Genomic DNA, 21,898 nt, shown 5'->3' with positions numbered 1-21,898 from the left:
GATAGTGAAAAACTGCAAGCCACCTACTAAAAAGCCATTGTGCAACCTAGACGGGAGAAAGGTATAAATGATGAACTTCAAGCAATAGAGAAAAACAGAACCTAGAACCCGACCAAGTTACTTGATAGAAAGTCTATGGTTAGTCAAAATAGGTGTTTACTATAAAATACAATTAAGATGGGAGCATAAACAAATATAAAACTAGTCTGGTACCTTGATGATTCACTCAAACCCAAGGTATAGATTATAAAGAGACATTCTCACTGATTGCAAAACTAAATACCATCAAGGTACTACTCTCTTTTGCACCAAATCTAGACTGACCACTATATCAATTAGATGTTAAAAATGCCTTCCTCAATGGTGACCTAAAGGAAGAAGTATATATGGATGTTCTAGAAGGAGTGAGGAAGCCAGATGTGCCTAATATCACATGTCGACTTTACAAGTCATTATATGGCTTAAAGCAATCTCTAAGGGCCCGTTTGAAAGGTTCACAGATTATGTGGTGAAATATGTTTTACAAAATGTTAAACTGATCATACATTATTTATTAAACATACTGATAGGAAAATGACAGTCTTGATTATGTATGTGGATGATAAAATTGTGATAGGTGATGATTATGAAGGTATATCAAACATAAAGAAATCTCTACGACAAGAATTTGAGGTAAAGGATTTGGGGAGCCTAAAATACTTTCTTGGAATGGAAGTAGCTAGATCCAAGAAAGATATTGCTATCTCACAATGCAAATATACCTTAGATCTTCTAAAGGAGACAGGTATGCTACGTGCAAGCCCATTTGGAACACCTATGGATATAGTAACAACCTTAGAATTCAAGAAGGATGGTGTCTCTGTGAACAAAGAAAATAGGGAAAGCATAAAGATAAAAACTAAGCAACTAAAGATTAACAACATCAACAAAATTATTATCTTCATCTTCAACACCGTCATCAAGATCAACTATATTTCATTGTTCTTCACTAGAGGTGGGCTCTTCTTTGGGTCCGTATTTGGTGCTCATCAGGTGATTTGGTGCTCATCAGGTGATGAGCACCCAGTGCCCATCACCTGATGAGCACCCAGTGCCCATCACCTGATGAGCAATCTAGAAGGTCCAGATTTGATATTTTTAAATAATTATTTTAAAATAGAAAAAATTATATTTTTAAATAATGATAGTTAATAAATTATCTTTATTTTTATCCTATACCTATTAAAATAATTATTTTAAAAAAAATAAAAATAAAAATAAATTTAGACCGTCCAGATCCAATGAGCATTGGGTGCTCATCAAAACTGATGAGAACCTAATGCAAATCCCTCTTCTCCAGTGATAAAAATATTAAAGTTTTTGTTTTTATCATTTTTATCTAAAGTAAAACTATGTAGTATTTACTAGTATAAATGAGAGCATAAACATTTATTAGAATTAGAGAATTTATATACTTTGTTAAGACATATGAACCAATAGTAAAAGAAGATTCACTAACTACTGTACTGATTGAAATACTAAGATTATCAACTACCATATTTGAAAAAATTGAGAATTGATTTTAATTGCCCTTCTACCAGTTCAAGACATCTAAGTAATTTTTTAATTTAAACTTATCTATAAAAGACTAATCCATACTTGTATAAATATCTTGATAATTAAAAAAATAGACGGGTTTAAAAGGGCTAGCTCTTGGCCCTAATAGGCTAGCTTTTTTATTCCCAAGCCCTTTCCTTTTAAACCTAATTTTCTTTTTAACATCCTAAAATATAAGTTCGACCCTTCACTTAAAAGGGCTTAAACGGGTTGGTTCGATGGGCTTAACCTGTTTTAACCGCTCTATTGATGACTAGAAGGATAAGGGGTTTGAAACCAATTTGCAACTGTCAGGGCCGTCCTTTTTTTTGGGTTCATTTTAGTGCTTATTTGAAATAATTTATATAAGTTGAGATAAAAATCTTTGTTTCTTAGTTTTTATATAGTAAATCATGATTAAAAAAATTTGTTGGCAAAAAAAATCAGGATTGAAAAATTATTTTTAAAAACTATAATTACTATTTCAAATAAGTCCTTGGGATTCGGCAGGATGGCTTCTCTTTTTAATCAATGACATCTGCTCGTAAAAATAGATGAGATTTAAGAGAGAGAGAGAGAGAGAGCTGAGCTTAATCCTTTATTGCAAAATGAAGACGACTTGCTTCTCAAACACTTATCAACAAGGGGCTGTTTAGTACTATCTCTGGTCTTAATTATAAGAGTTAATTGACTAATTTGAGAAGATTAAGAAAAGAAATTGAGTTAATTATTTGTAATAAATGTTACTGGATCTAATCTTTGATATAAGAGATTGATAACTAATTTGAAAAAATTAAAAAAATTAATTAAATTGGTTATTAGTAGTAACTGTGTGTTGACTATTTATACCACTCTCTTTAATATGTGTATCTAAATTACTTTTTGGTAGAAACACCTTAAAATCAATAAAGATATTTTGATGAAAGGAATATAAATCCGCGAGACAATGGGGATCAAATCCAATTTCTAATCAACTTTTATATTAAGGATATCCAAGGTAATATACATACGAGTGATAGCTGGAATTTATCGTAAAGAGAAAAACTTGGTTATTCATAAATAACAACTTAGTTATATATAAATAAGAAATTGGATTTATAATGACAATATTGGTTTCTTTAGATAAGAATTTAGCTGAGCGTAAATAACTACTTTATGGACACTAAAAAAATTAGTTGGAAGAACCTAGTTGCCCTGGCTCATTTGGCAGCAAAAGAAATGACTTAATACGTGCCAAAGCTGACAAGGGAGTAAGCATGATCTTGATTAGAGCCAACGACGCCATAATGGAATGCTGAAAGGCAACCAATAAGAAATTAAGAAGGGACATCGATCAATGTTCCATAGAATCATCAGCCCGAAGATCCAAGAGGAACTTAGGAGGATCTGGAAAGGCATGTTATCTGCATTGATGGAGCTTATTCACGGGGAAATGGAACGTACAGCTGCTAGCGATGGGGTTCTGACCAACAATGCCATTATATTCTAGAAGGATTCCCTCTCAGGTCACATGAAGAAGACCATCTCACTGCAGAGCGCTGAGGTTGCGCCATGGGATTAAAGAGAGCATGGAATATTGGAATGTCATCGCTGAAGCAAAGAGCATACTTGCCCGTGGAATGAAATCCGAGCCATTCAAGATAAACCAGTTTGCGGAATCCCTTGCAATACAAAGCTTGGCGAATATATGGGCCCAGTGCTCTCCGATCTGAGAGCTCTCAAACTCTAGTGGCCCTCGATCTCTAGTTAGTTCGCTTGTGTGCTTCTGATGTGTCAACAACAAAAAAAAGAAGAAGTAAATAACAACTTAATTTTATATAAATGATAATTTGGGTTCATGAAAACAACAGCTTACTTCTATATAATTAATAACTTAATTTTACATAAATGACAATTTGAGTTGAGACAATAAAATAACAACGTCGGTTTTAATGAATAATAATTTAATTATACGTAAATAAGAAGTTAATTTTATAAATAACAACGTTAATTTTAGAAACAACAATTTATCTTTATTTAAATAGTAACCTGACTTCAGCTATTAATAACAACCTCAATTTCTATAAATAACAATTGAATTATTTATACGAACCAAACTCGATATTTAATTATCAAAAGTTAAGTTGTGGGTTAATATAAATGTAAGCTGTTACTTTTATTATTAACTCCAGCTATTACGTACCTATACATGACGTTGTGCATAATATACAGATGTGTCAGGGGCCTCTTGATAGGTTGATAAGTTGGATAGAAAACAAGCGGCTGTTGCTAATTTTAATATTTGAGCGCACCTTTGTGTTTGGAAGCGTACAATCATGATAAGCTCGAATGAAGGAGCAAGCTGCTGTTTTATTCATTCTCAATGTTGCGACTTAATTGGCATATTTTGTGAACGCGAATATCAATATTAATTAATGTGTGCGTGTAGGGCAATGTAGGGGGAATGAAGGTTAAGGTTTTATTGACTGCCCCGAGGCTGCGGCGACACACGACATGATTATTAAAATTAAAAGAAAATGGAAACAAAGAAATATAATGGGGATGATCAGTTGTTGTTGGATCTCTTGAGAGAGTCGGCGTTTTGCTTGAGGGAGTGGGCGGAGTCCTGAGCCTTTCCAAGTACAGTGTCAGCAGCCCTGTGAGCAGAGTTCTTGGTGGAATCCCATGCATCCTGCATTGCCTGCTTCGCTTTCTCCCCCATATTCTCTGCCTTGGCCGACATCTCACTCCCCACCTCTCGTGCCTTCTGCTTCATCTGCAGTATTCACATTCATTCATTTTATTAGCTAGGCCTATGTATGAATGAACATTATCACCATCCATCCATTATATATGAATGATTTACAGGCACGTACATTTTGGGGGGCAGTGGAATAAGCCTTGCTGTCGTGGTTTTCATCGGCCGTCGCACCTGTTGTTCCGGTCGCATCACTGCTCAACGTCTCATTTGAGTTGGGCACCTTCAACAATTAATATACAACATCCATGCATCAGTTAATCAATGATCATGTTTGTATGTACGTATGCATGTTTATCTTGAGATGAGTAGTGCGTACTTGATTAATAGGCCTGGGAGTAGCGGCTCCAAAAAGTCTAGGGTTCCAGGTTCGAGTTCTAGCGATGGCTGCTCCCGCATGCCCAAACTTTGGCAGCGACATCACTAAGCTGCTCAGCCTTCCCATTCTCTTTCTTTTCCTCTGCTTACCACTTCAATTGCCTGAGATGGATCAATGCGTTTGATTTCTGCCCTGCCCCTGCGTTCCGTGTACCTATATATAACATTCCACTCAGAGTAATTCGGTCGCTCATGTGGTGGGGTGTTGCTCCGCCTCCCATGGGATCCACTGTTATAGGATCCAAAAATATGTATATATTTTTCATTTTCTTTCGTCATTCTTACAAAACCTTTTAATTACCGCACAAGACGTTCATTGAAAAAAAAAAAAAAAGTCTGCTGAATCAATAATACTGCCTCCACTATTTAATATGAGAGCTAGTTGCAGATTTAATTCAATCCTAAATATAATATCTAATCTATCATGTCTCTAATATTTATTCATTTTGTTCCCAAGTGACTTTCACAGTGATTACACATGTTAAGGTGTCTCATCAAGAAGAAGTTCCAATATATATGATTATTACATCTATTTATTACAAAAAATTAACTTAACTACTTTTATTCATATTCATAGATTAATTATCTATTTTTTATATTACGTATTCGAGGTAGTATTTCTCAACTGTTTATATAACAATTGATACTTTCAAAGTCTCATCTCCATGTAGTACTTATATATCTTGCTCTCTTGCATTTAAAACTGACGGGAGATCGACCTCTCATTTTTCCTTCCTATCATTTTTCTTTTTCCTTCATTTCCAACCATTAAATTGATATAGCCTATAATTTGAAAGAACGAGGTAAATTCTTGTTTTCCCCAATTTTATCATTGCTGGAAAAATAAATCAATATATTATATAGGATTTTAATTTAAAAGTGCAGTCTTAAAAATTATTATAATTTGTTGATAAATTTAACGAGTTAACTTCTATTTAACGTTCCTCCTTACTCTATATTATTTCCAATCTTTAATATAAGAGCTAATTAACTCATTTAAATAAATTAAAATATTAATTAAGTTAATTATATGTAATAAGTATATGTTGTTTTTCCTAAAATATCTTTACTAATTAATTATCATTTGATGAAACATTTAATATATATAACTACTACAAAAATTATCTTTAAAAAAATGAATAAATATGAGAGACAAAGTGAATTTGGGTCTTATATTTAGAATCAAATTGAATATTAAACAAGTTCTTGTATTAAGAATCGGAGGCAGTATAAGTGACACAAACAAAATTTATATTTTTCAAATAGACTTTTAAATATTTTTTTAAATAAAAGAAGAGAAAATTAGTTAAAAAGTCTCTCTTTGACAAATTAGTTAAGGAATGGGACTTGCAATAAATGTAAAGGTGTGAACCCCTCAAATGTGTGGTAGGAAAAAGACCTTATTGTCTTGACAGATGCTAATTGCATATGACAGATCCTTATTTATATATCATATATTCTAATTGCATATGATGGAGTTGCATCTGGTGTCTTGTTGCATATCACTGATCCTGATTGCATGTCATTAATCCAAACTTGCATATTGATTATTTTAATTATATATTGTGGATACCTAGTTGCATATGATATCTTATTGCATATCATAGATCTTAATTGCATATGATTGATCCAACTAGGTATCTACATATGTAATTAGAATCACTGATCTACAACTTCAAATAAATTATACGCAATTAGGATCTGTGTTATGCAATGAGATACCATGTGTAACTAGATATCCATGATATACAATTAGAATCATCGATATACAAGTTTGGATCAATAATATATAATTAGGATTAATGATATGTAATAAGATATCATATGCAACTATCATCCACAATATCTAATTAGAATCCATCATATACAAGTGAGAATCTATCATATATAATTAGAATTTGTAATATGCAATAAGATTTCATATACAATTAGATATATACCATATGCAATTAGGATCCATGATATGTAAACGATGATTTGTCATATGCAATTAGCATCCGCTAGGATGACATGGTATTTTTCTTATCACACTTATTGATATTTGAGGGGTCTACACCTTTAAATTTATTGTAGGTCTCATTTCTCAATTAATTTGTTAAAAAAGGAGATTTTAACCAAATTTTCCGCAAAAAAAAAAAAAGATTCAAGTCATGTCAGTGATTTACATAAGAGGTGTCTTTAGGTAATATTCCACTCAATTTTCCCAGATGGTGGAGACACATCGTAGTACCCAACTTATGGAGACAAAGCTTGCCCAGCTAAACGGCTTGCCGCATGATTAGCATTTCCGAAGGAGCATATGTATACCCCAACTGATCAGTTTGACAGTTTTCCACTCCTTTCCCAGCTATTATTATTTAAACTTTTAAATGGTAGCAAATGGCAATCTCATCATGGCACACGGTATTACGTATTTGCGCGCACAGAACCTACGTTGTGGGCGATGAAAATTGTTAATGTTTAAATTTGATGTAAAAGTTATTATCAAAATCTCTCTCTCTCTATATATATTCATACTTGCACACTCCTTGTAGTCCTATTTATAAGTTTCAAATTTAAAGAGAAACATAGTTCATTTTATAAGCTTCAGTCTGGGATTTATCCAAACATTTAATGTCTTTTTTTCAATTTTGCCCTTAATTATTTATTCTCTCTCATTTGCGATACACTTTTATCACATTTTCCCATATATTTTCTTTCATCATTTTTCTCATTTATTATAAGAAGATATTTACAAACAAAACTATATTTCTAATCTATTTATTGCTCTTTACTAATTTTACTTAATTATTTATCATCCATGAATCAGTTATTTTAAACTTATAATAAGGACTATAAAAAAAGAGTAAAATACTTTGACCTCCCTTACATTTTGTTCTAATTATACCGACCTTCCTTCTATTTTGAAAACACACACTTAAATTCAAACTGTTAATCTCGTTAAGAATATTCTAACAAGTTTTTTTAATTAAAATTTTTATTAAGATACTTTTTATTTACTAATGTACTATTCATAATGCTAAATACCTAAATTTTGGTTAAAAAGTTTTGATAACTTTAAAATTTTTTCTTTTCCCTTAATTTTATTTTTTATTTTTACAAATAGTTATTTGTTCAGTGTTTTTATCATATTGGAATGAAAAATTAATCAATTTATTTAATGTAGACATAAAAACCTTGAATGAAAATTTGATTAATTCTTTAAATAAATATATAATAGACTAAATATATAACAAAATTTTTATTTTAAAATTTTAAATTTTAAATATAAATGATTTCTATAGCCTTTCAAATTTAGACAATTTATATTATATGATAAAAAAAATTTTATTGAATATATTTTCTAATCATTTAAATAAATAAGTTTCATTATGTAGTGAAAAATTAAATTTATAAAATTTTATGATATAATCAAAATTAATAAATTTTATTGCATATCAAAAATTTAAAAATACATGTATTAAAATTATTTTCGGTTGTATCAAAATTATTTTTTGACAAATATAAATGTTTAATAACTTAACCATTACTCGGATGAAAATAAAATCTCAAATATACAATAAAAGTTTGTATAGCATGCGTTTTAATTTTGAGAGAGATTTATATAAATTTTTAAAATAAAAAAGAGATTTTTATAGTTTAGATAAAATAGAGTGGTGGTTAGAATATTTTACTCTAAATATGCACAAGTCACATTATTATTCCTCAATTCATTATTTAGAAAATCACACCAAATCAGTCAATTCAATCAGGAACCATCACATGTTTGATTCAGTTATATGCGAAACGGAAATGTAATACAAGTGAGAACTAGAAAATGAGCGGGAATAAGTTTTGAAGTGTATCTAGCATATCAAAACAAAATTAATGCAGTCTTTTAATTTTTGTCTAGAGGGTACCAATTTAATTGTGTTGCCAAATGGTGGCCTTGAATATTCACCCAGAGACCATGTATTAAGGGTTTGTTTGATGTGAGAAAAAGATAATTAATCTCCAGATTCTTATAGTTTCATCTGATTTTTAATCAAATTCTTATAAATTTTTTTATCATACTTTTTTATTTTCACGTGTTTTTAATTAGGTCCTTTTTTTTTTCTTTTTATCGATCCTTATAGTTTTACTTATTTTTTAATTAGGTCTTTTGTAGTTTTAAAAAAATTATTTATTAACTTTGCTCTTTAAAATTAATTTTATTTTTAAATGAATAATTATATAATTGGACAAAATAGTTAATACTACTATAATCAAGTAGTATATCAATCTTCCGTAGCTTCTCCATCATCTCTCCTGATTCCTCAGTTAAAGCGCCGGAGCCATCATCAAAATCTAGATTAAACTCTTCTTTAGCATTATAAGATATTGGGGCTTTACCACCTCCATTTCCCCATCATCTCTTTGTTTGATATCACCCTTGTCTTCCATGTTCACGTCCTGCTTCTTCTGTGTCTTCACTAAGCTTCTTGACTCCCCTCTGGCTTTGGCCAGGACACTCGTACTCGTACTCGTATCTAGGAGTGTTCACGGGACAGGATAGGACTTTTGTCCCATGTCCCGTCCCATTCCGGTCTTGTCAGGACTGGAACAGGACCGGGACGTCCCGCTTCTTTTTTTAAAAAAAAAAATATAATTTTTTATATGAATTTTTTATAATGTTTATTTTTTATTAGGCTTCTAAAGATAAAATATTATTAAAAAATATTATGTAAAAAGTTTAATTATATAGTATAAAAAAAGTGTAAAACCAATACTGTAAAAAAAACCGTAAAAGAAACACTATATAATGGCTTTGTGAATTATTTTATTAGGGAAGGACATTTTGTTAAGATAATACTACAATTTTAAGAGCTAAAAATCACTATAAAAATTATTATTATTATTAATAAGTAAATTAAATAATCTAATTGTAATTATTAATAAATAATTTTTTTTAAAAAAACCCAAGATGGGATAGAACGACCCCATCTAGCGTCCTGCTTGATCTCGGTTACTATCTCATCCCATCCCGAACTCATCGGGACTGAGATGGGACAAATTGAACACCCTACTCGCGCCTGCGCCTCTCCCACACTCCGGCATCTCCATCACCACCAAGATTGACTCTCTTTTTTTTTCCCCGGTAAGAAGATTGATTGATTCCCTTTTCATAGAACGGTGAATATGTTTATTTCATATCTAACCACTCCGCGCCCGCTTAATCTCTTACTCTCATTTTTCTATTCCATTTTCATGAAAATAAACCACAAACCAAACAAGCTCTGACAAACAAACCTTCCAAAGCCATGGTGTTTAAAAACTAAAATATCAGACTCCAATTAACAAATATAGGAAAAAATACATTAAATGCCCGACAAACAAATAAATACGATCAATCTTGTTCTACTTCAATCAAACAGTATTTTTATCAGCTCAAAAGTCTCAGCGGGCTACAAACCAGAAACAAAGCATATATAAATCGGTTTTACATAGACACACACACACACAAATATCACAAGCCTCAGCCGGTTGAGGAACCAACTGACCTCCAAAGCTTGACCCAGTCTTCCATGGCTTGGGCGGAACGCAAAAACAGAGGATCTACCTGACCCAGTTTCTCCTTCACTATCTTCGCCATCTCCGCCACACAAGCCTCTGGTGTACTAGCCGACTGTGGCAACCTCAATGACTGAAAGAAAGGAACGATGTCCTCCATCAGTTTCACCCCTTGCCACTCTTTCTTGAGGCTCTCTATGGCACTCCCTCTTTGCGTTCTATAAACATAGGGCAGCCCTGTTTTCACACCCAGACCTAAATGATCACATATCACTTTTACACACATTCCAGACCATATATCTTCAATTGTTTCCCACCTCAACTTTCCTTCCTCGGTCAACTTCAAGGCAGGTACTAATGCAGGGCCAACTACTTCACGGTTAAAAGCAATGTTGATTCCGCTAACAGGCATCATAGTTCTCACAGGAACAGTCATAACTGCATCGACATATCGCAAGTTCCTCACTCCTGGCTTGAGTGCTTGTGTTGGTGCATCAAAGTCTGCCTGATTGAGCCACACGCCACATGACAGGACACAATCAACCCCACTCCGCAAGCTAAATGGATAACCACGAACAAAATCTGCACCCTTACGGAAAGGATCATAGAGTGTATTAAAGAAGAAAGGGGTCGCAGGGGTCTTGAGGTTAAATAGATGCTCGGTCACAGCATCTACCACATTTCCCATATTGTCCCTTGCTGGAATGCAATCATCATCAACACATACAATATACTTCCTTCGTGAAACTAGATAACCAAAATACCTGCAAGAGTAGCCAGAGAACAGGCCAGCAGTGGAGGAACCCACAACTCGCTCAATATCAGACTTTGAATAGACATCTAACTCAAAGCCTTCAGGAATTTGAAGGTCCTCCTTGAGATCAGGATCTTTGACAATTATCAAGTGGAAGCGAGAGAAAAATGGCCTCCATTCATTCATAAAAAATCTCAGGTCAGAGTGCAGTGCACCAATCACTATGTCCACTTCACTCTCGTTGATATTTGCTTGAGACATATTTAGGTCATACAAATTTGCTGCATAAACCAAATTTGTTTTTGCCTTCTCAAAGCCGACAAGTTGAGTTAAACTAGCTATCTGGTGCTGAAACTACACAAACCTACCTCAAAATTTTTCAGAACATCCTGTTAAACGAGATTCTTCAAAGGTCAGGAAAACAATTTTTTCCATTGGGAGAAAATATTCACAATTTTTGAGAAATTTTGAAACAACTCACTGGTAGGCAGCACAGGGGTCACAATATGCTGGACGTTGAGTGCCTGAATAAATGCGATGACTTCCTCCTTACCAGTTGCCACGAAAAGTCTCAGAACTTTCTCAGTCAGCTTTCCAGCCTTCAATATTCTCTGCCCACGAAAATAATATAAAGGAATGAGGATGCCAGCAACAACAGAATAAAACTTAAGGTTAGAGTGAACAGATACATTTGAAGGAAGTAAAACACATGAAACACGCCAACTGAGCCGGTGAGTTAAGGTAAAAGTAGTGAATTGGGTTGAAACCCTCCAGATGCAACTAGGAAAAAAAGATAAGAGGAAACAGATGGTAGTTCTAGTAGATGGTGCATAATATGAACCATCACCGACTTAAATAGTAGAGTCCTTAATGCCTATTATCAAGTTAACCTCGTTGCTATAGGAACAAGAAAAGAAAATTGAAAATTTGATGGCCTAATAAAACAGATGGCAAGCAAAAACCGATACATGGAATCTCCATCTCTCCAACATAATTACTAAATTCCCATATCTTGACAATTTCAAATATGAAGACAGATCAATAATTGGAGTCAAAGAGCCATCAACTTAGCAACGCCATAACAAGTACTAAAGATCAATGGTGGGAAAAAACTTGAAATTGAAATTAGTTCCATCAGTCTACACAAGTCATCCATAGGGTGAATTGTCGAAATTATTGACGAAGCTAGATCTTCAAAAAATGTTGGGATAAGCAAGAAAACACCTACCTCTATAATTCTGGTAACCTACGAAGAAATCAGCAAAAGAGTGAGGTTAAAAACTTTCTTCTTTTCTTTTTCTTTTTAATCTGAGAATAAACAACCTGGCCAAACATGAGTCTAGAATTAAGCTGTAAAAGACGTAATCATGGTTACAGCCATATTATCATGGCAACGGTTTGTTTGTTATATAAGATACTCAACTTCCTCCTGGTTGGCTGGTTGAAGATCAAGACCCAAGAAGCAGCTTAAGAAAACAACACCAACAACCTCAATTGTTGTCATGCAAATTCGCTATAAGATATGCTCAGCATGTTGTTAATAAATTGCACAATCATCACGAGTTTCATCCCGCAAACGAAAATATTTGAATATTTTAAAAACAAGTTATACCTTTTCAACGAGATTTTATGAAATATATGGGAGATTTTTTTATGGCTGAAGTCCTTTGAGATCAGGAAAATGATGACAGAAGCTACTGATATTCACGAGAAGTAAGACAGAATGCAAATATATTCGGCAACATGAAGCATGTAGTTATGATTCGATTCCCCCGATAAACTATCAACTGAATAAAAAGCTTGGCAGAACACCATGTCACAAAATAAAAGAAATCTTAAAATCGAACCATCCTTCAATTCGCACCACCTTCTAATTATCATAAAAGGGTTTCCCCCCACTAGATGATGGAAAATCATAACAAGGTTTTGATGATGCAAGAACAGAAAAGATCCATTAACCTTTAAGTCATTCAAACCAATAATATCTAAGTTAGAGCAAGGAAGATAGGTTAGCGATCCATCGATTGGACTCACATCCAAAATGATGGAAAGAAAACAAAAATAGAACAATACCGGTTAATCTAGCCAGAAAACACGTATGCCTTAAAATTCGTTGATTGGACGCTTTACAATCAATGGCAGGCTAGTGGGAAAAAAATCGGTCGAAAATTATATGGCAGAAGAGAACGATGCCAAAGTGACTACCGCCAAGAAAAAATTGACAGACAGAGATAAAGAAAATAGCAACAGAAGAGAAAGGAAGATACCAGGAAGAGGTCGAGGAGGATGTGGTCAGGGATAGGGGTAAGATCGGGTATGTCGGATAGATTAAGGAGTGCTGAGTCAAGGGTGAGAGAAAGGAGGGAAGGGGGGGTTTTCATTCAATCGAAAATCATTATCATAAATATACGACACTATCACCGCAGGAATTAAGACGCCTGAATTCCGAACTCGACTCGCAGATTGCTGCCTCCACGCCCTTTTTGCTTCGTCCTCACAATTGCTTCTGTACACGTATTCTCCCACTCCGGCCAGGGCCTGCCCCTGAGTACTTGGGCCTCCAAGGGAAAATGACCTTTTTTTTTTGTTGCCATAAATGGCAAATGACATTTGAGGGCGTTGTTCGTCTTTGCCAACTTTGAGGAGAAATCACAAAAACATCCTAAAAGTTGTCGTGAAATTCTCACGGGTCTCTACTTTGTTTTTTAAATTTTAAAGTCTTCAATTGTGATTTTCCCTAACTTTACATCCTTGTCTACATATTTTCCATATTAAATAAAATTTATTATTAAAGACATTAAAACGAGGCGAAAAGATCAGACATGAATAATTAACAAAATTAAAAATTTTGGTTTCTTTCTAAATCTCCAAGGAATTTAGTGCTCTCATGGGGTCTGTGAATGTCAATTGCCCATCGTTTAACCTTCTCCTCTATCTATTTTGTTCTGGCAAAAAAAAAAAAAATCAATTTGTATTAAAGCATTTACTTTGTTTATTAGAGCATTTTGCATATTGCTTATATTTTATAGTAATGGTTCCTACATTATAGTACATCTGATCTTTAATATAAGACTAATTAACTAATTTAAATAGACTAAATAAATTTATTAAATTACTTATTTATAATAAATATGTATTATTTTTCTTAAAATACTTTTACTAATAATATGTATTAACTTTACTACATGCCGTTGTTATAAAGACTAAGAATAAAATGGATTTAGATTTCATATTTACAACTAAATTGAAAAAACTAATTCTCAAACTAAGTTGAATGAAAACATTGTTTCAATCGCTGGCAAAAAGGTTTCATAAATCGCTATTGAGGTGGCAAAGTCACCCATTAAAAACACATACGCAAAAACACAGAAAGGAGACACTTAAAAGAAACTGAACACAACAAAAAAAAAAATGAAGAAGAACAGCGGATAGAATAAAACCCAACATCCATATCACGCTCAATTGTTATTTCTCAAATATTTCCAAACAGGGAACAAGACGAAAAGGCAGATTCAGGGACCCTTGGATTTGACTCCAAGGACGGACATGAGAAAACGAAGGTGGCCACGTATTTCAAGGGAATTGCAGGAAGTGCTGAGCAGAGAGGGTGGCTCAACTCCGGCGAGAACGTACAGCCTCTTTAATTCTTCCATGCACGACGCTTGAGGTGTCCCTTCGTATCCCACTATCACTCGGATGGCATTGATCTCTCTCCACAGCCTCTCCTCATTCGCCGTGACCTGCAGTTTCAACGTCCTCATTCCCTCGCTGTGAAATTTCCATCATCGGTATTTTTCCAAACCTAAAAAAAGAAAAACCACCTCACCTTATTAATACTAGGAGGACTCATAATGTGAGTAGCCGAGGAATATTCAGATCGGACATCCGCAACAGCAGTCACCGCCGGATTGGAAGATTCTGCACAATAATTAATCTCAGATGGATGTAATTGCTAGCGCACTGATTAAACACAGTGCAGGGAAATTACCTTGAGTTTCATCAGCAGTCACTGCACTTGGAACTGGCTTGTGTGAGTCCATGACATCACTGTCATCGATTTGTTTAATATGCTCGCTTTCCTTTTTTCCATCTCCAATTGCAGGGGATGCCTCCTCTTCTCCTCCATCTTCTTTCTCTCCCATTTCAATACCAACACACTCTTTCTGGCCTCGAGCGAGATAAGAAGGTGTAGCAGGCATCGGGAGCAATTTACTCATCAGCTTGCGCGTGCAGGCATGGCTTGCCAAAAAGAGGCCAAAAGGGATGGAAACGGAGATCCCAATTACCGAAGCAACCACGAGAGGCGGAACAACCACCGGGGCAGAAGATGCCAGTAACCCAGCCAGCAGGATCTGCTTCCCCATTCTCACTCCTTTGCTCAACACCCAACGCCGCCCCTTTTCCTCTGCTTCTTCCATCCTATACACTTATCCACTCCTAATCGTACTTACTATCCATTTTCCAACCACCCATAATCCTGACACCTCTCGATCGAATTTTACCCTGGTTTCAATAATTAATGACTGACTAGTTGCGAGGAGCAAGGTACATTTACCTGTTTCGCACAACAAATAAGATCATCCATGCTCGCTTCTCTGCCTCGTCTCAGACCCAAGTACCCCGCCGCGAAGCTCGAGAACCATCTGGATCAGATCCTCGGCATCGTATGGGGGTACCGTGGGAGGGGAGGGAGGGATCCGGGCATCTCTGGGTCATGTGACACGCGTTTGAAACGAAACGGTGACACCTTCTGTTTATGCCAGACTGAACTCCACGTGGCCTTTTCTGCATGCAGCATTGCATTAATGCACAATTTTTAAATAGCTTTAATTGCTAACTGTAAATGTTAAACAAAACAGTCACAATTTACTCAAATATCCATGCACAATTTTTAAATAGCTTCAATTCCTAACTGCAAATGTTAATATCGTCAAACAGTCACAATTTTAGATTTTAAAACAAAAATCATAGCCCATAAAGTGGAGCCATATGGGCTGGACCACCTTTTTTCATTAGGGGCGGGCTTGCAGATGGGAGTGGGATACTGTGGGGGGACAATGGGCTAATGCGCCAGTGGATGTCCATACCTTCACTCGGGAATTAAACTCAGATAAACCCAACCCTGCTGCTCAAAAAAAAAAAAAAACTCAGATAAACCCAAGTACCCAACCCATAGCTCAGGACAAGAGCTAGGTCGTAATTGGCTAGCTCAGGACATTGCCATTCATTCCATGCCTTCTATTGTGAGAGTTTCTATCGGACAACTGTGGTTCATATCAGCATGAGGATCGTTCGGAAAGATGTCGTGGCCGACGGACCCGGCAGCGTTAAGGTGTAATTCCTCACCAAACCAAACTTCTTTCAGATTTCCTTTTTGACTCAACGCGAGTTAGACTTCCTCTTCTTTCTCTGTAGTTTCTTACCTCTTCCCCCATGATTCATTCTCCTCTGTCTCGGGTATAAGCTTGTGCGAAGTATAACTTGCCGTTTTATTCATTAGGGTTCTTATCTGATTTTGAATTTCATCTGTAGATGGTACCGATTGATTCGGATGATCTATGGTTTGCGTATAACCTGATCGCTCCCGGCGACTCTGTCATGGCTGTTACTGTGAGGTACTTCTTTCTCCTTTATTTTATCTGTATCCCTTAAAAGAACGATGTTGTAACTTGGAAGGAACTCCTGTTGTAATGGTAATCGAATTTGAATATCGTGGATCATTTTCAGCTAGTTGAGCTTCCACTTGCCATCTTTGAATTGGTTTTACGACTGATTACAACTAGTTATTGGATAGTTATAACACTGAAATTGAAATCTATAGTTTGAAACATGGTAGTCGGTGTTGTATGCTCAATTTCATAATCTTTCGTGACTGTGATAGGAAGGTTCTTAGAGAAATGGCTTCTGGTGGACGAGAAGCAGAACGTTTGAAGCTGAAATTGGAAATTAAAGTTGAGGAGGTAAAAGACACGTAATTGAGTTCTGTTCAAGATACATTGAAGTTCCTTGTGTCTGACGTTTTTCTTTGTTTTCAGTTGGCAGATTATGACAAAGAAGGGTCAATCTTGCGTGTACGTGGAAAGAACATTATGGAGAACGAACATGTTAAGGTAATGCCGTCCCAAATTTATGAACTGCATGTAGAAACGCAGGCTCAGCCATCAGTGATAAATATAACCTTTCATCTTTATATCTACAGATAGGGGCATTCCATACTTTAGAACTTGAGCTGCAACGGCCCTTTGTGCTCAGGAAGGTGTGGTTCATTTTATTTCTCTCAAGAATATAAGGTTACATCTGGTTTATTTCATGCTAGTTGTGTCTTGCATGTTTAGATGTCTGGCTTGTTTGGCCATATCATTAAGGTGTTCTACTTCAAACATTGAGGGAATGGGTAGCGGAAATGCTTAAAGTTTCACTTTGTCATTCGTAGGATGTTTGGGATTCTTTGGCTCTGGATATGCTGCAACAGGCCTCTGGTATGTTATCAATTTTTTTTTTTTTCTGTTTTTACTACCTTCTCATATTTGGGAATATACATTTAAAATTATTCTTTGGAGCTTGTGTAATTTATGTATACGATACTTGTAATTTTGAATATATTTCAGTATTAATGCAAAGTTCAGATTCTGTCCTGAAATTAAACAAGACATATGGTGTAAAAGTAAAATGCAGAATTACATTCTTTTGTGGTATCTTACGTTTGTGCTTGCACCCATTTAAGTGGGCAAATAAAGGCAAATGGTGGAAAAAAGTTCAATAGAGCTCCCTATATGTTCAAATTCAAATCCATTTAAAGTCAAAAGGCAGGTTATGTCATACAGCTAATTTTGTCAGTTTGGAGCAATAAGTTTTCATGTACATCAGTAATCAATACGGTGAATAAAAATTTCATTCCAATTTTGCAGATCCTGGTGCAAGTGCTGATCTAGCTGTGGTTTTGATGCAAGAAGGGCTAGCGCATATCCTCCTTGTTGGTAGAAGGTACTAGTAACTTTCAACTGAATAGGATTAATTTATCCAATCCCTATATCTTCCCCCTTTGTTGTAGTCCAATGAATCAAATATAAGTTTATGCGAGACATGAACAAGTTGATAATAAAGGCCAGTCTTTGACTCTGTCTCAACTGCAATTTTGGACTGCGTGGTCTATAATTTGATGAGGAGAGGATTTGCCAGTTACAGACTTGAGAACATTTTCCAACAAATTAATTCAAGTTATTTTCTTTCAAGTAACAGTAGTTTTTGAGGGTTCTCTGGATACTTTGTGTCTTTCTTTGAAAGAAGGTATTTAAGATTTATAAAAATGTTGATGGATGCTGTGTGAGGCTTGTAGGTGTCTGTTTGGGTTCTGTGGAACTGGAAGCATTGGGAATTAATTGCTTTTGTTGAAACTGTGAACCATTTCTTACATCTAATTTTGCCATTTTATTAAATTACTCATCTTAGTATGACTGACTTGACAGTATGACTGTTAGTCGATCACGGATTGAAACTTCAATTCCTCGTAAGCATGGACCTGCTATTGCTGGTTATGAGTCAGTATGTTCTCTCACTGTCTTTCCTTGATAATCTGTTTGCGTTACTGCAAGTCATATCAGTGAATAAATTCAATAATCACAATATCATGTTATGATTCTAAAGCATCTTCCTGCCATCTGCAGGCTTTGAATAAGTTCTTTGATAAAGTTTTGCATGTAAGTTCTATCTGAGGACTTGAGTGCAATATTTTTTGTTTGTAAAATTTAGTTGTGCCTTCTCAAGTTTATTGGTTACTATAATTGGTTTCAGGCTTTCTTGAAACATGTTGATTTCAGTGTGGTTCGCTGTGCTGTAATTGCAAGTCCTGGATTCACAAAGGTCTATAATCATTCTTGATTTTAGGCTTTTAGCTTCCTTCTTTAGCCATAGCATCGATTTTTTTAATTTTTTATTTTAACTAATGATTGCAATCTCAATCTTAAATGACTTCGCAGTAAATAACAGCTAAGACTGGATATTGGTTCTATATTATGCCTATGTTATATGTCTCTGTTTCAGGATCAGTTTCATCGTCACTTGTTATTAGAAGCAGAAAGAAAACAGTTGCGACCTATTATTGAGAACAAGTCACGTATCATTCTTGTGCATGCAAGCTCTGGATACAAGTATGATTGGTTTTTTAAATTGCATCATCTTTTCATTATTCCGAGTACAAGATGTTGGGAAGTAACCTCTATAAAGTAAAAAATATGAAAATGATCATGGCCATACAGATGCAGCTTATAGTAGAGGTTCCTTAACAACTCTTAATTTTTATGCTGATAATATGTCCTTCTCAACACTTGATCATACGTAAGCATAAATCAAATTTCATATTCTTGAAGCTATCATAAGATACTAATTCTTTGTATTTTCTCACATAACTTAATGGCTGATGATGTGGTAGCTAGAGGAAGGCAGTTTCTATTTTATTAAATGAATGCCTAGGAGGGATGAATAAGGTAGCTATGACAGACTGTTGGAGTTGAGGAGCTATGACAACGTGACTTTATGGTGAACCATGACATAAATCAACATACGCTACGTTGTCAAGGCACTATGATAATCTGGTTCTGATTGTCGATTACATACATGTCTGTCATTTTGCATGAGGAAAAGAAAAATAGTATTGAACATCATTTTGAGGGTTTACTTTTTTGTTTAATTGCTTGTAAGTTCTCTGTAATTCAGCTGATATCTTTGACTAACATTAGACCTGATCCTTTTTAGGCATAGCCTGAGAGAGGTTTTGGATGCTCCAAATGTCATGAATATGATAAAAGATACAAAAGCAGCTCTAGAGGTATCATAGAAACTAAATTATTAATGATATTGCATTTTCTTACTTTGTCTCCTCTAGCCTTCTTAGCAGTGTGCTAATCTGTGAATTATCTTCCCTTGAACCTGGGAACAAGTTTCACTTCTTTTTTTTTTTTTTTGTACTTTTTCCAGGTTCGAATTTTGAAGGATTTCTACAACATGCTTTCAAATGTCAGGTTCTATTTTTGAGATGCTTTTATTTGCCTTGTCTATGTGTGGTTGAAATGTTAATTCCCCTGTTTCAAAACTGGTGGTCAATGGGTTGAAGATTAGTACATCATTAAGTATTGATAGAGTGGAAAACGTTTTATCAATAGGACATTTCTGTGCTTTTATAGTTTTTTTTTTTTTTTTGGCTTAATAATCATCATATGCATGGATGAAGAATAACTATCCCTTGATCAATTGTGTGATGACTTCTGTAGTGATTATCAGATAAATGCTTCCTTGAAGCTTCTGGACAGAAGTATATTTACATTGTAGCGTACTTTTCCGTTGTGTTCTTCTTCAGTTGGTGTTAGTTGTGTGTTCCTCTAATTACACAGTGTCTTTTCTAGCTACGAAACTGTTACAAGTTAAATTTTTCTTCCTTTGAAAATTATTCAAGTATTTTGTAACTATACTGAGGTGAGAAGTGATGAATATGCAAGGGGTTGGCCAGGATCCTTCCTTTTGGATTTGACGCTTAATACCATATACATGGGGAATGGCTCTCCAAGCAATTATGTATTCTTTGCATTTTGGATTTTGCGATTTCAGGCGCCTAGGAAATACTAATTGAAGATTTTTTTGGGGTTGGGCAGGATCCATCCCGTGCTTGTTATGGATTAAAGCATGTTGAGGTTGCCATTGAACGTCTAGCTGTGCAAACACTTCTCATTACGGATGATCTTTTCAGGTTTGTATCTAAGTCCTCTGGAATTGAGTAGAAAAACGGGGAGCTTGTTTGTGCTATCTTATTCATGTCCATTTGATGTATCCTGCAATTTTGTTAAATTCAGTCATATAACTCATCTCTCTCCATCCTGCTCGAAAATGGTTTCAATTAAAGCGTCTAACTTACATCCCTTTAACTAGAAAGGAGAAGGAAGCCTGGGGACATCTTTATCTCAGGAATTTAAAGCACACATTTCGACCTTTTCTTCTAACTGAATGTCAAGTACGGGGATGTACTAATGCTTTTCCTAGGGAAAGTGTTGGAGTGGCTGCTGTTTCAGTTTGGTTCAGTAGTATGTAAAGTGTGCTTTATTGCAGTCTTCTGAATTATCTTCTTGCAAATTTATCGTTAATTACTGATTTAGATAATTAACTGTCACAGCAATGGCTTTAGAAACTTGTCACACAACATTTTCAGATTTCTTACGTTTTCTTTGGTTTTTCAAGTTTGTTTCTGAATTTCATGCCTGCACCTGTTTTTGCCCCCGTTTTTTTCCTGATAAGGTAGATGTTTCCTGATAGCTGAAGACTTTATAATTAACATCATGTCTGATTGCTTGAAATGCCATCCAAATATAAGTTGTGGCGTATAATTGAGTTCTAATCAATCTCCATTCCTTGGATGATAGGAATTCAGATATAATGAGGAGGCAACAGTATGTTAAGCTGGTCAACTCAGTTAAGGATTCAGGAGGATCTGTCCATGTATTCTCGTCCATGCATGTCTCTGGAGAGCGTGAGTGTTATTATCTTATTCTTATTTTCCTTCCTTCCTTTTTTTTTTTTTAATTTTGAATCTTTTTTCCTCCCTTTTTTCTTTGGTGTTGAGGATCTGATATTCATTACTGAACCACCAAGGTAAACAAACATGGATTTAGATTCCTTGCTTTGTTTTTTTTTTGGGTGGTTGTTGTTTTTGTTGTGCATTGCTCAAGTGTGACCTATTAAGAAAATAAATCTGCTATAACTAAATGGATAAATATCATAAGAGTGTTACTTCTATAACTGCCTTTGAGCGTCATCACATAAAGGGACCTATATTCAAACAAAGGTACTAGGACCGTGAGCTTTTTCTTCTTCAGTTTTGGTAAAAGATTGAAATTAGAGAAGCTTTGGTGGAAAGATTGAAATTATCATTCTTTTTAAAA

General features: G+C 34.9%; 4 protein-coding genes across 6 annotated transcripts; 1 reads left to right on the top strand and 3 right to left on the bottom strand.

Moving 5' to 3' along the window:
- Positions 1-4,120: 4,120 nt before the first annotated feature.
- On the bottom strand, positions 4,121-4,733 carry LOC114748024 (uncharacterized protein At4g13230-like). Its single transcript, XM_028936383.1, has 3 exons — positions 4,632-4,733; positions 4,431-4,535; positions 4,121-4,330 (listed from the first exon to the last, which is right to left on the bottom strand). The coding sequence occupies exons 1-3, from the start codon at positions 4,731-4,733 to the stop codon at positions 4,121-4,123; spliced, it is 417 nt and encodes a 138-aa protein (XP_028792216.1).
- Positions 4,734-9,975: 5,242 nt separating this feature from the next.
- On the bottom strand, positions 9,976-13,527 carry LOC114748022 (probable UDP-arabinopyranose mutase 5). 2 transcript variants are annotated; one of them, XM_028936381.1, is made up of 3 exons: positions 13,241-13,521; positions 11,455-11,584; positions 9,976-11,224 (listed from the first exon to the last, which is right to left on the bottom strand). In XM_028936381.1, exons 1-3 carry the CDS (start codon positions 13,352-13,354, stop codon positions 10,185-10,187), a joined length of 1,284 nt encoding a protein of 427 aa, XP_028792214.1. In that variant the 5' UTR covers positions 13,355-13,521; the 3' UTR covers positions 9,976-10,184. The 2 variants fall into 2 exon arrangements, with proteins under 2 accessions (XP_028792214.1, XP_028792213.1); XM_028936380.1 differs by having other exon boundaries at positions 11,213-11,362; positions 13,241-13,527.
- A 958-nt stretch (positions 13,528-14,485) lies between these two features.
- On the bottom strand, positions 14,486-15,609 carry LOC114748023 (uncharacterized). Its single transcript, XM_028936382.1, has 3 exons — positions 14,962-15,609; positions 14,800-14,891; positions 14,486-14,713 (listed from the first exon to the last, which is right to left on the bottom strand). Exons 1-3 carry the CDS (start codon positions 15,389-15,391, stop codon positions 14,486-14,488), a joined length of 750 nt encoding a protein of 249 aa, XP_028792215.1. The 5' UTR covers positions 15,392-15,609.
- Positions 15,610-16,182: 573 nt separating this feature from the next.
- Positions 16,183-21,554, top strand: LOC114748020 (protein PELOTA 1-like). Of its 2 annotated transcripts, none has more exons than XR_003740430.1 (15): positions 16,183-16,305; positions 16,506-16,588; positions 16,855-16,933; positions 17,009-17,083; positions 17,173-17,229; positions 17,407-17,452; positions 17,882-17,957; positions 18,440-18,515; positions 18,638-18,670; positions 18,765-18,833; positions 19,014-19,120; positions 19,725-19,797; positions 19,947-19,990; positions 20,618-20,712; positions 21,380-21,462. XR_003740430.1 is itself a non-coding variant. In XM_028936377.1 (15 exons), the coding sequence occupies exons 1-15, from the start codon at positions 16,255-16,257 to the stop codon at positions 21,537-21,539; spliced, it is 1,119 nt and encodes a 372-aa protein (XP_028792210.1). In that variant the 5' UTR covers positions 16,185-16,254; the 3' UTR covers positions 21,540-21,554. The 2 variants fall into 2 exon arrangements, 1 of the variants encoding a protein (XP_028792210.1); XM_028936377.1 differs by having other exon boundaries at positions 16,185-16,305; positions 19,947-19,985; positions 21,380-21,554.
- The last annotated feature ends 344 nt before the right edge of the window (positions 21,555-21,898 follow it).

Source organism: Neltuma alba, unplaced genomic scaffold, assembly GCF_004799145.2.
Source record: "Neltuma alba isolate B1F8T4 unplaced genomic scaffold, ASM479914v2 tig00005567_pilon, whole genome shotgun sequence".
NCBI lineage: Eukaryota > Viridiplantae > Streptophyta > Magnoliopsida > Fabales > Fabaceae > Neltuma > Neltuma alba.
The sequence above is the reverse complement of the archived record's forward strand: the minus strand, read 5'-3'. Positions and strand labels throughout refer to the sequence as shown.

Excerpts from the sequence above, each read along its gene's own strand:
- LOC114748024 (XM_028936383.1), bottom strand. The coding sequence starts at position 4,733 with ATGTCGCTGCCAAAGTTTGGGCATGCGGGAGCAGCCATCGCTAGAACT. Across the intron at positions 4,536-4,631 it reads CTCCCAGGCCTATTAATCAA|GTGCCCAACTCAAATGAGAC; the intron begins GTACGCACTACT and ends TAATTGTTGAAG. Across the intron at positions 4,331-4,430 it reads ATTCCACTGCCCCCCAAAAT|ATGAAGCAGAAGGCACGAGA; the intron begins GTACGTGCCTGT and ends TGAATACTGCAG.
- LOC114748022 (XM_028936381.1), bottom strand. The coding sequence starts at position 13,354 with ATGAAAACCCCCCCTTCCCTCCTTTCTCTCACCCTTGACTCAGCACTC. Across the intron at positions 11,585-13,240 it reads TCCTCCTCGACCTCTTCCTG|AGAATATTGAAGGCTGGAAA; the intron begins GTATCTTCCTTT and ends TTTCGTGGGCAG. Across the intron at positions 11,225-11,454 it reads GACCCCTGTGCTGCCTACCA|CAAATATCAACGAGAGTGAA; the intron begins GTGAGTTGTTTC and ends ATATGTCTCAAG.
- LOC114748023 (XM_028936382.1), bottom strand. The coding sequence starts at position 15,391 with ATGGAAGAAGCAGAGGAAAAGGGGCGGCGTTGGGTGTTGAGCAAAGGA. Across the intron at positions 14,892-14,961 it reads GACTGCTGATGAAACTCAAG|AATCTTCCAATCCGGCGGTG; the intron begins GTAATTTCCCTG and ends ATTATTGTGCAG. Across the intron at positions 14,714-14,799 it reads GTCCTCCTAGTATTAATAAG|GTCACGGCGAATGAGGAGAG; the intron begins GTGAGGTGGTTT and ends TTGAAACTGCAG.
- LOC114748020 (XM_028936377.1), top strand. The coding sequence starts at position 16,255 with ATGAGGATCGTTCGGAAAGATGTCGTGGCCGACGGACCCGGCAGCGTT. Across the intron at positions 17,230-17,406 it reads GGCCCTTTGTGCTCAGGAAG|GATGTTTGGGATTCTTTGGC; the intron begins GTGTGGTTCATT and ends TGTCATTCGTAG. Across the intron at positions 18,834-19,013 it reads CAAGTCCTGGATTCACAAAG|GATCAGTTTCATCGTCACTT; the intron begins GTCTATAATCAT and ends TCTCTGTTTCAG.